Source organism: Dinoponera quadriceps, unplaced genomic scaffold (assembly GCF_001313825.1).
Source record: "Dinoponera quadriceps isolate SergipeBrazil2010 unplaced genomic scaffold, ASM131382v1 scaffold1501, whole genome shotgun sequence".
Classification (NCBI taxonomy): Eukaryota; Metazoa; Arthropoda; class Insecta; order Hymenoptera; family Formicidae; genus Dinoponera; species Dinoponera quadriceps.
Genome location: NW_014555657.1, coordinates 327,527 through 342,742, shown reverse-complemented (window position 1 = coordinate 342,742; position 15,216 = coordinate 327,527). Strand labels below are relative to the sequence as shown.

Below are 15,216 nucleotides of genomic sequence, written 5' to 3'. Positions count from 1 at the left end.
TATATATATATATATATATATATTTACGAGCACATGTACATATATGTATATGTATATATATTTATATAATATATATACGCTCTAAATATACGCGTTGTAAATGCATCTTGGAATTGGTGCAATCTCGCCGACGGTGTGTCTCGACATGCGTCGGATGTTTACAGGGCCGGCGATCATGGCGCCGCGCCTCGTCGTTCATTGTCCATCGCTTCTCAGTCACCAGTTGGGACGATTACGCCCCGTGGATTTTCCACGGAGCAGCAAATGCGGTATCGAATCCGAGAGGGGTAGGGGGAGGGGGCCAAATGGAAAGGATAACGGTCTGTACAGTATTGCGAGGGGTGAATCGGAACGTCGAGCTGAAAAATTCATTCATTCATTCGGCGTTCGACCGAAGGCGAACTCGTTCTTGCCTCAGACTCTTACTCTCGCGTGCACTTTTACGACGCGATCAAGTAGCGTGTAAGAAAAATACAGTTTCTGAAAGTCAAGAAGAGTTCGTGCGGCCGAGAAGCGTACTCCCGAACATCATCATTGTCGTCGTCATCGTCGCTGTCGCGGTCGTCATCATGATGGTCGTCGTTATCGTCATCGTGGCTCAAACTCGAAGCAGTTCTGAGCAGCTCCTGAAAACGCGAGTCCAAACGATAGGAAATTCTCGGAAGAATCATGAAAACTCTACTTTCCGAAGGGGCAGGGAGCAAAAAATAGAGAAAGAGAGAAAGGGAATGCAAAAGATCCTGGTTCGGGATATATAAACAGTCGAGAGTTAGCTGCCAAGGACAAGCGAATCGATTTGTAAAGTAAGAGAAAAAAGAGTCTCGTCGGAGGAGAAGAAGTAGGAGGACGACCTGGGGAAGAAGGGGAGGAGACTGAGAAGAATCTGTGTAATCGAGCCGAGTGACGTTCTGAGCGACGTTCCTCGGTAAACTTCGCGTCGGGGAAAGTCTATATGAGCGTGCCATACGGGCTCCAAAATGTCGTTTCACCGTCGACCAGCAATGGGGATTCCAACAAGGCGTTGATCGTCGTTGCAGTCGTCGTCGTAGTCGTCGTCATCGTGATCAGTGGCGCATGTGTCAATTCAGTGATGGTGGTCGAACGGTGTCTTAACTTGGCTCTTGGCATCGTGAGATCACGAGAGGGCTGCTGCAGCCACTTCAAGCATAGAACTCCCGATTGTGATGAGGCGCGCCCGGCTTAGGGAAGGCCTGCGCCGCCGGTGATCTCCTCGGCTCGTCCAAAGCATATGAACCCTCATCCTTCTTGCGCATCCGGTACACGATGAACATGACCACCAGTATCGCGCATAAAAGGCCCACTACCGCGCCGCCGATCACAGCTGGAAAAATACGATCGAGATCTATCTTAGATGTCATCAGAAATCATAGGGATATTAATATACTGAATATCGTAGTGGTCATCACATTTAGTGGTCAATACATTTGCCATTTGTAATAAAATAACCGTTCCTTCAAAAACATTTGAAACGCTGGAGAGGGCCAACATTGGCCAAAATATACATTTTTTGTATATGACGATTGTTGTGTTAAACTCTAATAAACAAAAAACAATTTTAACTATAAAATCGGCTGTGATTCTTATATGCGGACAAAACAATTCCATTGGTGTAACAGAATTTTCCGTTGTTTGGAAATAAAAGGAAAATTTGATTGTAAGAACAGAAAGATTCTTGTAAAAGTTTTTACTCAATTAATTACTCTCAGTTGTCTCAACTGAGTTTTAATGCAACTGAATTCTCACACGAATGTTCTCAGTCACGGTAATAGAGATACCATTTCTTGTCACCAAGTTTTCGTCTTATCTCTATTCAATTACGGAAATTAGATTTTTTTCGTATAAATCACACGCATTTATACCTTTTGCTACTTTTTCTTTCAAAAGCTAAAGCAAAAATAATTTTATTTACACCTTTCGTTGAAACAAAACTGACGATAAATCTCATCATAGGAAAAAGGAACTAGAATTGGACTAGTTGAAATCCTAGTTGCCCGGTTAGAATCCTAATTATATGGTCACTTCTAGCTCTTTCTAAGTAAAATTTGTGTGCACATTTAGTCATTTGTGTGCGGAAGCTCTTAAAAAGTGACATCGAGCGAAAAGACTATGGGGAGAGAAATTATCTCTCTTCTCAAACAGAGAGAGACACGACACGAGGTCTTGGACGTTTCGACGTGTGAGATATCATCGTGCTTCGACGACGAATTCCCGTTACTTACCGGCTAGTACGCCCGGCTGCGCGAAGAATGAGCTGGCGCGGTCCTCGTGTTTCGGATTCATGATGTACACTTCGCGGGTGTCGTCGGTGTTGTCGTGATCGTCTTCGGCACCCGAAGGCTCGATTACGTCGACTTCGTTGCCAGGTCGGTTTACCGCATCGATGGTCGTCTGGAAATTGGATATGGCCTCAATCTCTCTCTCTCTCTCTCTCTCTCTCTCTCTCTCTCTCTCTCTCTCTCTCTTCCCTTCTCGCGCGCGCGTGCGTTAATCTGTTTAATTCGATCGCATCGAAAAGGAGAGGAGGAACATGCAGGAACGAGACGATGATGATGGCAGCGACGAGGACGACGACAACGACGGCGACTATGGAACTGACAGTGAGTTCTGTACCGAGCGCGAAGTGTCGTCACTCTAATCGGCCAAATTAGATAACGCGCTCTGGTGCGTAGGAAAAATGTCAAGTATAATATCGTAAAACGCCGTTGCGGTAGCGTGATGTACTGACGCTGTGCGGAAACTGGCTAAACGAAACATAACTGTCGTTTCGAATGTATTATTCTGCAAATTTCACGGAGCAAAATTTCATTCAAATAGCAGAACGACAATCAAGTCATTCGAATTCAAAGAACTTTTCACTTATAGAAAGAGAGAATTGTCCTTATATAGAGAATGAATTTTAAATCGTCGAATGAATGTTTCCACTTAAAATCAAAGAGTATATTTCACATATTAAGAATGTATTTCACCGACACACAAAAACAAATTTCATCGATGCATGTAAATGTAATCGATTGAAACATTCAGTCTTATGATTCCGAGAAGCGATATTTTTAGTCGAGTGAAGTACATATTCACTTATACAGAGTCAGAATCCGCTCTAAACTTGAGTAAAACACTTATTCTTACTATCTTCATTATCGCTTCGAGTAAATAATTGTTTTCTCGTTTCGTGTATAAATGAGATTTCACCCTGAGAAATGTAGAAATTTCATCCTGAGTAAATATTGTATAATCCCGTTTCTAGCCTCTCTATATCTTTCCTGTTTTTTCTATATAAAACTTGATCAAAAAATCTATGATGTAATATTCTGTGATCTAATAGATCATAAATAATCTCGAATCTATAATATATTCTATTGTTGGATCTATGACCTAAGAATCTATAATCTAAGATCTAAGATCTAAGATCCACATTTTCTGCCGTCTATGCGAGACGGATCTGAGATTCGATTCTTGAATTATTCGTAACTATTTGTATACATAACTTGCCAGAATAATAGGCCATTTAATAGGATTCCTCTCAGTATACATAATTCTACGTTACCGCTCATTGCACTCACCTGTTGTTTAGGCTTAGTGTTCGTCTCGTCGAGGTACGGCGGTCTCGCTTCGGTGGGCTTGCTCGGGACTTCCACTAATCCATTGTTACCGTTGAATTCTGCAACACAAGACGGGCGTGCGTCAGAATTTGCCTGAAAGCGAAACAGCGTGAAGATCCAAACGTGTAGCGCGAGAGATTTTTTCTCCCGCGCTTTCCGACATTTCGACTCGTGTGGGCGCGCGCGCGAGAGCGCTAGAAATGAATCGCCGTGATTGGGGATGAGAAATGTCCCGGCGCGCATCGCCGGATACGCACGGCCTGGTATCGTCCATTTTTCAATTTTCAAAAAATCCTTCCGCTAGCGCGCCGCCGCCTTCGTAACGTGCATGATATTTTATTGACGTGTCGGACTTTTTCCCCCAAGCTGGACACGCAGAAAGGTTCGCGGCGATTTCCCGAAATAAACGCCGCGTCAAGTCATACAGCTCGATGCAACGCGACGTGCCGATCGCCGGGATGAACTTTACGCTTCGTTTTCGACATCTCTAGCGAGCGAGGATTCCGTTCGATCAAAAACAAACACGTCGAACTAACGAAGATGCATCACTGATAGAAAAATATTTGATATTTGCAACTGTACTACTATAATTACAAACCGTATAGGAAAAAAATTGCAGTCGGGAGAATTATTTTTCCAGTAACCCGCATAGAAATTTTCCCAGATTTTGAAGTGTTACTATACTATCAGTTTTCCTAGATACATAGTATAGATTCCGATTAAAATATTCAAAGTTGTCGCAAAATAAATTATCCTATTATAATAGCAATTAGAAGTCCCATTCTCGTCCCAAATATGAAATAAACCTCTTTTCCGCGATGCTGATTGACTGTGCACTGCAGTTTGCTTCGTGCCGCTGTCATCGCCAGAGTCAAGTGACAGTTTAATTGAATATCAAAGTAGAAAGTTAATAAACGGAGTTTTTAAAATTATTTTTAATGTTGGTATACTGAATAACACGCGTGTAGCGCGCATATGTACATATATACTAGTAAAGTGAAAATGCTTAAATAATTTCATATATTTTGCTTAAACGTAATGTAAAGTGGAAACCAGAGAACAAATTTTTGGGAAAATGATGGGAATAACCAAATAGAATCTGTTTCCCACTTAGAATCATAGGATTGAAACATTATATTTCTAACCAGCATAAACTTTCCCCAACTAGAATCCATAATTGTTTTGGAAAATAGAATTGGGTCCCAATTAGATCTCAAGAAATTGACAATTTCAGGAAGAAAAGGATATAATTGCGGCCGAAAATAATTATAATTTTTATTAGCGATCGACTTATTGATTGGCCAACGAGTCCTCCGATAGTCGCACGATCATCCGCTTCGAAAAAACACAGATCTGACGCCATACCATGATCGTCGTCACCGTCCTCGTCATCAGGACCAAGGCCGCTACCCGAAGCCTCGAGGTCGTCGCGACTGTCGCCGCCGCCTCGCCCTGAGCCTTCTAAGGCTTCCTGGTCATCCAAATAGAGGTCGTCCGGGAAGGTATTGTAAGTTGAGCTTGCCGACGTTCTCTGCTTGTCGCTTGGTTCCTTCTGAAAAGCGAGGAAAACCGCGATGTAATTGAGTTCGTTGCACACCGGGATGCACGCTTGGCTCGTTAAACTGATCGTATCTGAGATATCACGGGGTGAACCGCGATATCCTGCCAAGGACGTATCCGATATGCCGAGTCAATGACACGCGCAGGGGACTTTTAAGCGAGACGCGTACTTAGGATGAAAGCCTCAGAGAGCGAATGAGGCCCCAGGTATACCGCTAACATAATTAAAAGCACGCGGCATATCCTCGCGTGCTCCTCGACGCGAGATCTACGACGCGACATGAAAAGGCTTCGGACGCCACGGTTCATTAAATTTTAATTTAACTCGCGCCACAGGTCGCGCGACATAAGAGTGACGATTTCTCTCCTTTGCTCCTTTGCGTCACAGCGAGAGTGACAGCCACCGCGCGCGCGAGCGAGAGAGAGAGAGAAAGAGGGGAAAACAAGCGCGGGGAATTTACAATTTAACACCGTACGGCGGTGGCAGAGGCGGCATCATTTGGCGGTATCACGTAATTTATATTGTAAACGCCTTCACGAAAATTTCAGCGAAATTACAACGAAAGTCGAGTCGGAAGAAAGAAGCGAAAGATGAAAGAGAGAGAGAGAGAGAGAGAGAAAGAGAGAGGGAGAGGGGACGGAGAAGCGAGAAGTGTAAACGCGAGAGGTCTCTTCTCTAAAATGGATACGGTTCCTTCGTGAAAGGATTTTTGCGTGGGTGGTACGTTTAACGTTGCTTCCTTCGACCTTCTATTTCTAGTCGGTTTATTTCCTTTCTATTACTCAGCACCGAAATAGTAGAGCCCCCTCGCTCATCGCCCTTCGTTATTTTGGGTTCGTTTCTTGCAGGGCGCATTTCTCTCTCTCTCTCACTCTTTTTCTCCGTGAACGTGTGCAGCTACGAATGAAACCTACGAGACTCGACGTTTCGTTCGCTTTAATCTCATGCTAGAATTGCGCTTCTTCAAAGGCGACCGGCGAAATCACATCATTGTTAAATTGAACAAACAATCACGCGTTCCTGTAGTCTCTCTCTCTCTCTCTCTGTTTCTCTCTGCCTTCCCTGAACAGTGATATAGAACCGCTCGATGGACGGGCGGATGATCGAGGAGGAAACGGCCGGATGGCCCATGCTTCCGGTTACGTGATGCACGCGGAATATGAAGTGTAACACGCGCTTCTAAGTGACGGGACGTCGAGAGGAGTGGAAACGTAGAGACGGAGGTCGCGGACGCGATACAGCGAATATCATAACGTATTCGTCTCTCTCTCTCTCTCTCTCTCTCTCTGTCTGATTGTAAGAAAATGTCATTTCCCCGCTTACGAGCGACAATAGGACAATGACGTGACTACCTCGTAGCCCCCTTCTTCCGCCTCGACGTCTTTTGTCGTATCAATATTCGCGATTGAATGGCGAATTAACGAGTGCGACGGTTGCCGCGCGCGCGATCGATAGCGTAAAATTCGCACTCGTTTCCTCCCCCCTCTCCTTCTTTTTTCCTCCCTCCCTCTTTCCCCTCATCCGCTTTCCGCTTTCCGCGCTCGACTGTCGAACAACACAGTGATTTCCTCCCTTTCGCTTTTGCACCGAAAGACAATGAGACCCCGATGACCGTCGAAAACGTGCGCACACACCTCGGGCAACGCGTTGCGTTTCTGTTCGTTCTATTAACGCACACGCAACGCGCGTCCGTCCGTCCGTCGATATGACGATTCCGCATTCAATACGTCAAAATTCGAGTGTACCTCGCTGAAAAGAGGAAATAATCAAATTACACGACACTAAACGCTGACAGCGGAAAACTCTCGGCCGTCTCGGAAAAGCCGGCCGGAAATATCACTCGTCGGATGTTTCTCCCGCGCAGTGTCGTACGATTTGTTCCTCTCTCTCTCTCTCTCTCTCTCTCTCTCTATCTATCTATCTCTTGCTGACTCTTTTCGTTACTGACTCCGCCGATTATTCCGTTTCCTTTCTTTCTCTGTTTTACATCTCGAGCTTTTACATCTCTCAAACGATCTTCTTCCACGTTTCTCTTTTCCCCGCGATACCTGCGGAAAAATATTTTCACCCTGGAACTTTTTTCATATTTCGCGCTTTCTCGTTTTTCAGAAACGTCTTTCGCCTCAGTATTGAAATTTTCTCACGGTCGTAGACTGCAGTGCTCGCGCGAGTGCCGTTCCCGAATGCAGCTCTCGAGAGAGATCGAGAAGGCACATATACTGACGCACACGGGGAGCACAATAGCGCGATAATTTTTCTCCCTCTCTCTTCCGAGGAGGTGTGACGAACGCACTCCGCATCCTAGTGCGAGAAGCATTCAGAACTGGTACCTAAAAGCAAATAACATTATCGCGCTATACACGGTGTACACCGAACAGCTACGAAAGAAACGTTATTACGAGGAGATTAGTGATGACGTGCCAAAGGTGCTTCGCTGAGAAAGAGAGAAAGAGAGAGAACGACGAACGTCGTGTTCAAGGTTTCAACGCCTGTTATCGCGGTCGGAGCATCGTCAGATGCCGAATCGATAACGAAAATTCAGTCCGGGCTTCGCCCCATCAATGGGAAGGGCCGACCTTGGCGACGGTCCCAACTCGTTGTTGCCGCCGACGACGATAACAATCACGACGACGTGGAATACGTAGATTCACGTAGAGCTCACGCGGATTCTGCCGTCGCTCCGTCTGCACACGCACCACCTCTCCTGTGCACACGCACCAGCTCTTTTCTCGCCCTCGCCGAGAGATAACAATTGGTAGAATACTGCGGGTGAGCTCTTTCTTCCCTACGCGCTCTCGCTCGCCCGCCGTTCGCCGAGGAAACCAGCAAGAATTGCGCGGGCGCGCGATGTTATCGACCTTTTCCTCTTGCTCGCGTTCTCGGGCACGTAAACTCCGGCTCGAGCCACCCAACGACGTCGGGGAGGTTCCGCGATGTCTCTGCACACCCTCACGCACCTGCCACGACGGCGAGAGCAGCCGACAGAAGCTGTCGAAGTCGCGGAAACTTCCAGTCGGAGGAGCAATGACGCAAGAGGAGCTTCGGTTTTTTCGTCGTTGCCGTCGCCGCCGGTTTTCCCGGGGAGATCCGCGTTCGATCAGGCCGGACTCGCGATTATATAGCCTGGTGCTTCCGCGTCGGCGGCTCGTCGTCCTCGCAGGATACGCGCGCGGATCCAGCGACCGCAGAAGACGGGAATTTTCGGAGGGTGATGCGTGGTGCTTTTCGGCCAGGTGGTGACTGCACCGTGGTAGTACAAGTCTGGTCCGGTAGACGGCACTGCCATGACGTTCGCGATTACATATATATATATATGTATATATATATATACGTGGTTATATACGCACCCGCGGCAGCTGCGTGTGTATCTTCGCGTTGTACAGGATGTTTCTTCTCGTAAGAGTGGCGGTTCCTTTTCTCTTTCTTTCTTTTTCAGAACAACTCGGCAACTCCTTCCATCCGTCACGAGCGCGAATTGCTGAGGATCGTGCGATTAACCCGCAGCGGAAAAGTCAGATGCTTTCTCCCGAGCGCCGAGGTAAAGTGCAATCGCGACAGCTTCCCTTATGCGCGTAATATTACGCAATATGTCTCTCGCATACGGAAAGGATTTCGTAGGACAAATTACTGGTAGGATTTTTTAACCAAGGAACATATCGATATTTTCTGTTTTCATTTATTATCCTTCCGTTTCGCGCGTGTGTTATTTATATTCTAGCATTTCGACGATCGCTTGTTTCGGAAAAATTTTCAAGCGCCGCCGGCAGATTTCGAGAGTCTGTTTAGACGGCATTTATAGAGATGAATATTCTTCTTGTAAATCCGCACATTTTGCTTTATACAACTCTTATACTGAAAGAAAAAATGTTTAAAAAAATTAAAAATATTTAATACTAATAACATGTTTACCTACTCCCAAATTTTTTATTTAAATAAATGTTAAATTAAAATACAATTCTCATATTTAAATAAAATAAAAATATCTAAAAATGAAATAAAAATTAAAATATCTCAAAGTAAAACAAAAATACAAATATCTAAAAAATAAAAAATATTTTAAATCATAATGGCTCTGTAACAATAAAAAAGCAATAAAATCTGGCTTATGAGAACTGGATCGGCTTTCATAGGCCAAATTTTATTGCTTTAAAAAAAATATTTATTTTTGACATTAATAAGATATTTACCTAAATCTAATTTTTTTAATAAAATAATAAATAATAAAACAATTACTTTTATAAAAACCTATAGTTTAAAAAATTTATATTTTCTCATTCGAAAGAAATTCGTAGTTCTCATAATTCTCATCGAATAAATATTTCTTATATTAAAAAAATTTTTTTTTCAGTATATACTATTACAATTGTCAACTGTCATTTTATCGAGAAATATTTCTTTATAAGGCGATGGCCACTGGCAGAATAAAGTTACATATATTTATTTTTGAACGCGACAGTCGCCGTCAAAGTGTCAAAAACTGAAGACCACTCTTAAAATGATTGTATTTTTTTTAATTTACTACATTTTTTACACGGAGAAAAAAGATTGATGGAATTAACGTTTGGTTCGTTCATTGTCACATTAATTCAAGCAATGTTTTTTCTTCATGTAGCAAGATAAACAGTTTGTTTTTATATTATTAAAAAAACAATAAAGTTGAAAATTATTTATATGAAGAAAAAGCTTTAATATTCCTCCCATGTACAAAAAGCCTAAAAGGGACGCGTGTTTCTCGATGAATCCGAACGCGATCGTCGTGCGGAGAAGAAGCGATGTATCTCGCGTATTTTGCTCGAAGATCAAGAACATTACGAACGTAACTTCGCGAAAATACGATTCTCGAGAGCCATGTTATCTTTTTTATTTATACAAAAAGAAACAAAGAGACATATGCGACGAATCCCTCGAAACCTTCGCTCGCTTCGACATACTCGATAAATCGCGCGATAAGATGATTCGCGTGCAGAGTAGAGCGCGGGATATTGAAAATCTATCCAGTCGGGGAGGCTCGTCGCACGTACATATACATATGTGTGCGTACGCGTATATATAGCCCCTCCCACCCTCCTCTCTCTCTCTCTCTCTCTCTCTCTTTTCGACTTTTTTCCTTGCACTGTCTCGGCCTATTTGAATAGAACGGATTTTTCATATTGGATTCGAATCCTCGAGGTTTTAACTCGCCGCCTTTATGTCCCATTCTGTATATATCGTCGCACATATAGCCGTAGGTTCTTCGTCCTTTCTTTACTTATTGTTAGTTTACATCTCAGAGGGAAAACGATGTCAACGCTCGCTCGAGGAAATGGAAAAATCGATCGGGTGCGCGCGCCATAGGCGACCTGTTGTTTTTCTCTTCCTCCCTTTTTTCCCCACTAACTGCGCACCTTCGTGTGTAAAGGCGATACGGGCCGTGTAACTGCGAAGTAAGAAGCTGAGAAAGAGCGTGCTAAATAGAATAAGGATAAGAGCCAACACGAGCCACAGACCACGAGCGGCGGATCGAGGTGTTTCCGTTCCACTCGTCGATCACTCACGATTCATTTTGTTTCTTACTTCGTTTGTACAAAAAGTGTTGAGACTCGACTGATGTACAATCAATACAATCAATAAAATACAATTAAGAAGTTTATAATTAAACAAACAAGCAACTTACTTGGCTTTTATTTGCCTGTTTGCTCACTTTCTTTTATTGTATTTTAATTCAGCTTTTCTTAAAGCCAGAATCGGTGACAAACTTGATAAAGTAGAGGCTATCTTTAAAATGTCGTGTTACATAAACGCTGACACGATCACGCCACTCTTTCTGTATTTCTCGTATATATAGATCTTACGTAAATGCAAGTGCGATATAAATATGAATGCGACGAATGTGGGCAATTTGTTTTATCGTATTTAACCGAAATTCTAACCAAGATGTATATCAAATTTTCTGCAAATTTATCGTATCTTGTATTAGGCTTCTAAATCTGATTGGAAAACTATACAGATATTCTTTGAAATTTTCTTGATTGGAATATTAGCACGTAAAAGCTAAAAAATGCAAGACTTCTATATCAGATAAATATTTACGCTAATTGATAGTTAAAGATGTCACTATAAAATTTTTAATCGTTTTCATTACATATTGAGGAATGTTTTTACTCATTTTCGTGTATACTGTCACTGAGAAAAAAAATTTATATAATTCTGTACAATCAATAAGATGTAAATAAACTTTGCAGAAAAAGTCAATATTTTGTCGTTAAAGTTTCCAAGTATAGCATTCCCATTAATTCTCGATTGCCGAAAGTAAATCTTGTTTTTCATCTTTCAATCATCAATCGATCACATAGTTCTCTCGCAATGTCTTAAGGTAGTTGTAGCATAAAATAAGATCTTTAAAAGTTCGTTGAAACTTGCACTATATAGAGTGGACCAGGAAAAAAGATCAATATTCTGAAAGGTGATAGCATCGGTTAATTTAAGTAAAAACGTTCACATAAACATGTATCTTATTTGACTTTGTTTCAGAAATATTAATGATTGAAAATGGCCATATAAAACATTTTCTTTAATTAATAACTCAAAACTGCGTCTTATTTGCAAAATGGTGAAGGACTTTTTTAATCTTGTCATAATTTTGCTCAAAATTAACATTGATTACTTACATAATTAAATAAAATTAGTATAGACAATTTTTTTTCAGTAAATAATAAACATATATGAGCACCTTAATATTGCCAGTGAAAATCCGGTATTCTACGATATAACTATATTAATTATTAAACAATATTTGCGTGAAATATAACATTTCTCTTTCCCTAATTTCTAAATTTATTAAAAATATTTATTTAATATATAACATTTTGTACACACACATATATATATATATATATATATACATGTACGGATGGGCGGCGAACACCGCGCCGACCGTTGCTGTTGCTAAACAATCACGTGTCGGAAAACCGTGCCGGAGCCGTATAAAAGACCGCTCCGCCGTGGTAACGATTCCACTGGAGTCAACCGGATCGCAAGATCATGGCTGCTCGGGATCCCGATCCCTAGGTCGAGGGACCGCGATGATGTGTGCGCAGTCACAGCTGTGAGTACGCAGCCGAACTCGACATCCTTTCGTCCGGCAAGCTCGAAGTAGTGAGTACGCTGTCTCTCCCAACTACCTTTTCGGGACGGTGTGTCCCTCCACCACTCCGGGGTTCGACCGACGCGAGCACTCCGCGTGCAGCAGCTACCGCGTATCGAAATACCGCGACCCGCGAATGCATCCCGCCGTATGCATAGCGACCCGCAACTTACGAATTTTAAAGTCCCGAAGCGACAACGCGAACCCGTATTGATAAACACGCCGGAGCCGCAAGCATAACACCGCGCCCGCTCTCCGTTGTCACCGCGAGCGTCACCAAGCGTCTGCGACACTTATGTTCTGCGAAACTCGTTACGCCGAACGCCGACTAATATTGCCAGAATATAACACTGCGGCATAAACACGGGATTCCGTGTCTAAACCTGTCAACGATGTGTACAGCCTAAACGATAGGTTTAAAGCACGGCCCGCTAATATTCCACTGTACCGAGCAACGCGGAAAATAAGTTAACAAACGGTGATTATTAAATCGCACGTCTCTACTCACTCACTCACTCATATACTCGCTCGCGTATACAGAAAAGAACGCCTGGAAATCCGGCGAGCTACGCTGGGATCACTGAACGCTACCGAGCACGGTGAACCGTTACACCGAACGACCACCCTACCGGCCGAGGTTGGGCAGAAGTCCACCGACCGGCGGGGCACAGGTCACATACTACATGGGCTGAAAAGTCGCGGGATTTTTAATGAAAACAAGCGTTTTTTGGGCAAAGTTATATTTATTCCTCAACATAGTTACCTTCGAATGCGATACACTTGGTAGCGATTTTCCAACATTTCGATGCCCTTTCTGTAGTACGAAATGTCCAAGCCTTCGAAATACGCCTCGGTTTCCGCGATGACTTCCTCATTCGATGTAAATCTCTTTCCCTGGAGCCACCGCTTGAGGTTTGGGAACAGATAATGGGGGCCAAATCTGGAGAATACGGCGGGTGATTAACCAATTCGAATCGTAATTGGTCTAATTTGACCATCGCTTTCAAGGACGTGTGTGATGGTGCGTTATCGTGATGGTACAGAACTGTTTTCTTCGCCATATGGGACCGTTTTTTCTTTATTCCGTCGTTCAGTTTGTCCAATAACGCTGCATAATACTCTCCCGTAACAAGAACAGTTACCCTTCTGCAGGTAACCGATGAAGATTATGCCATGCGCATCCCAAAAAACGGAGGCCAAAACCTTCCCGGCCGAGCGTTGGTCTTTTGGCCGCTTTGATCGGCTTTCGTGACTTTTCAGCCACTCTGCAGACTGCCTATTAGACTCAGGCGTATGGTAATGGATCCACGTTTCATCTATCGTCACAAAACGTCGAAAAAAGTCCGCTCGATTACGCTGCAACAACGCCAAATCGGCCGTTGAATCATCAACGCGCTGCTGTTTTTGGTCGACGGTCAGCAAACGCGGCACCCATCGCGCGGATAGCTTTTTCATATCCAAAACATCGTGCAAAATGTATCCCACCCGTTCTTTTGAGATACCAACGGCCTCAGCTAACTCGCGCAACTTCACTTCACGATCACTCAAAACGACTCAATGCACTTGCTTTACGATTTCCGCATTCGTAGCCTCTTTTGGTCTTCCAGAGCGAGGTGCGTCTTCGGTGCTTGTACGACCCATTTTAAATTCACTAAACCACCGATAAACTGTTGTTCTCGAAGGAGCAGATGTGGGATAACATTTCTTCAACCATTTCATTGAATGTTCAGGAGGTTTTCCCATCAAAAAACAATGTTTGATCAATATGCGATATTCCTGTTTTTCCACTTTTTTTTACGAAGGCGAAGGTAGCGACATTTAAACGACTGTAGCTTGTAAACGAATGAAACTTCACACATAAACTAGTGACAGATGAACCTCTCGAAATAAATCATGTTCATTTTCTAGTAGCGCCACCTACTGAAAAATCCCGGGACTTTTCAGCCCATGTAGTACATACCATTTTAAAAGTCCATCCAAGACTCATTGGAATATTTTAATAGAAAAACATTTTAGAGAAAAACATTTTAAACAAAAGTTGTAGGGTTCAGAGAGGGACATCCAATGGTGACCTTGTCTTTATCACGGATATCCTTTTTCAAGGTCATTTGAAGGTCAACTTTTATTTTTTTAATGAAATGGCCTATTTTTGATATCGATAGAAGAGGAAATTTTACGTTGACTGCGAGCCCTTTCGCGAAATTGGCCACAAGCGGCGACGACGATGACAGTCGCGATAGGAACATGTGGAACGTGCATGGCACGTGGCAGGTAACGACGTTCGTTCCCCGTTCCGTTCGATGATCATGTTATCTCAAATCGTTGGCTCCCATTGCGCGATAGCAGCGGGACTACGGGTCGGAGGACGAGGCGCGGCAACAGGACGATGCGATGCTTACGAGCCAGCCGATGTCACCTAAACGTTCATGGTATGCTAACTAATTGTGCTACTTGCCGGCAAAACGCGACCGAGGCTGCACGGCCGATCGGACAATTGCTCGATGAAAAAGGAGCGGCGAGGCAGTGGGGCGCAAGCCGACACGGAGGAATTCTGCAAAAGTGTGACGCGCGCATATTTTTATAGTCACCTACCCGCTCCATGTACGTAAGTGTGGGCGAAAAGTGGCACAGAAAAGTGTTTCCCCAATGCATTGGACGATCGTTGGCGATCGTTCGCTCGTTCCTTTGCATCAAGCGCATACAGGAAAATACAGACCTTAATTGATCCCTAACAATGACACGCACAAGGTGTTTCAGCAATAGATGGCCAAACTTTATTCTTCATTCTTGCTCTTAATTTGAATGTGCTAACTAATTTAAACATGTTAGTGGTGAAATAATAACTAGATTGTATTTTTTAGAAAGGCTGTGCCATCTACTATCATTATATATATATATATATATATTATATA

The 15,216-nt window shown here is 43.3% G+C and overlaps 1 protein-coding gene across 1 annotated transcript in view; it reads right to left on the bottom strand.

The window, feature by feature from the left end:
• Positions 1 to 19: 19 nt before the first annotated feature.
• The window catches only part of LOC106745115 (syndecan-like), a 114,650-nt gene continuing 99,453 nt past the window's right edge, over positions 20 to 15,216 (bottom strand). The window contains exons 2-5 of the mRNA XM_014620401.1: positions 4,986 to 5,172; positions 3,582 to 3,679; positions 2,241 to 2,409; positions 20 to 1,342 (exon numbers count right to left, since the gene is read on the bottom strand). Coding sequence (XP_014475887.1) covers positions 1,161 to 1,342; positions 2,241 to 2,409; positions 3,582 to 3,679; positions 4,986 to 5,172 — 636 coding nt within the window. The 3' untranslated portion in view covers positions 20 to 1,160. The remainder of the gene's footprint in view (positions 1,343 to 2,240; positions 2,410 to 3,581; positions 3,680 to 4,985; positions 5,173 to 15,216) is intronic.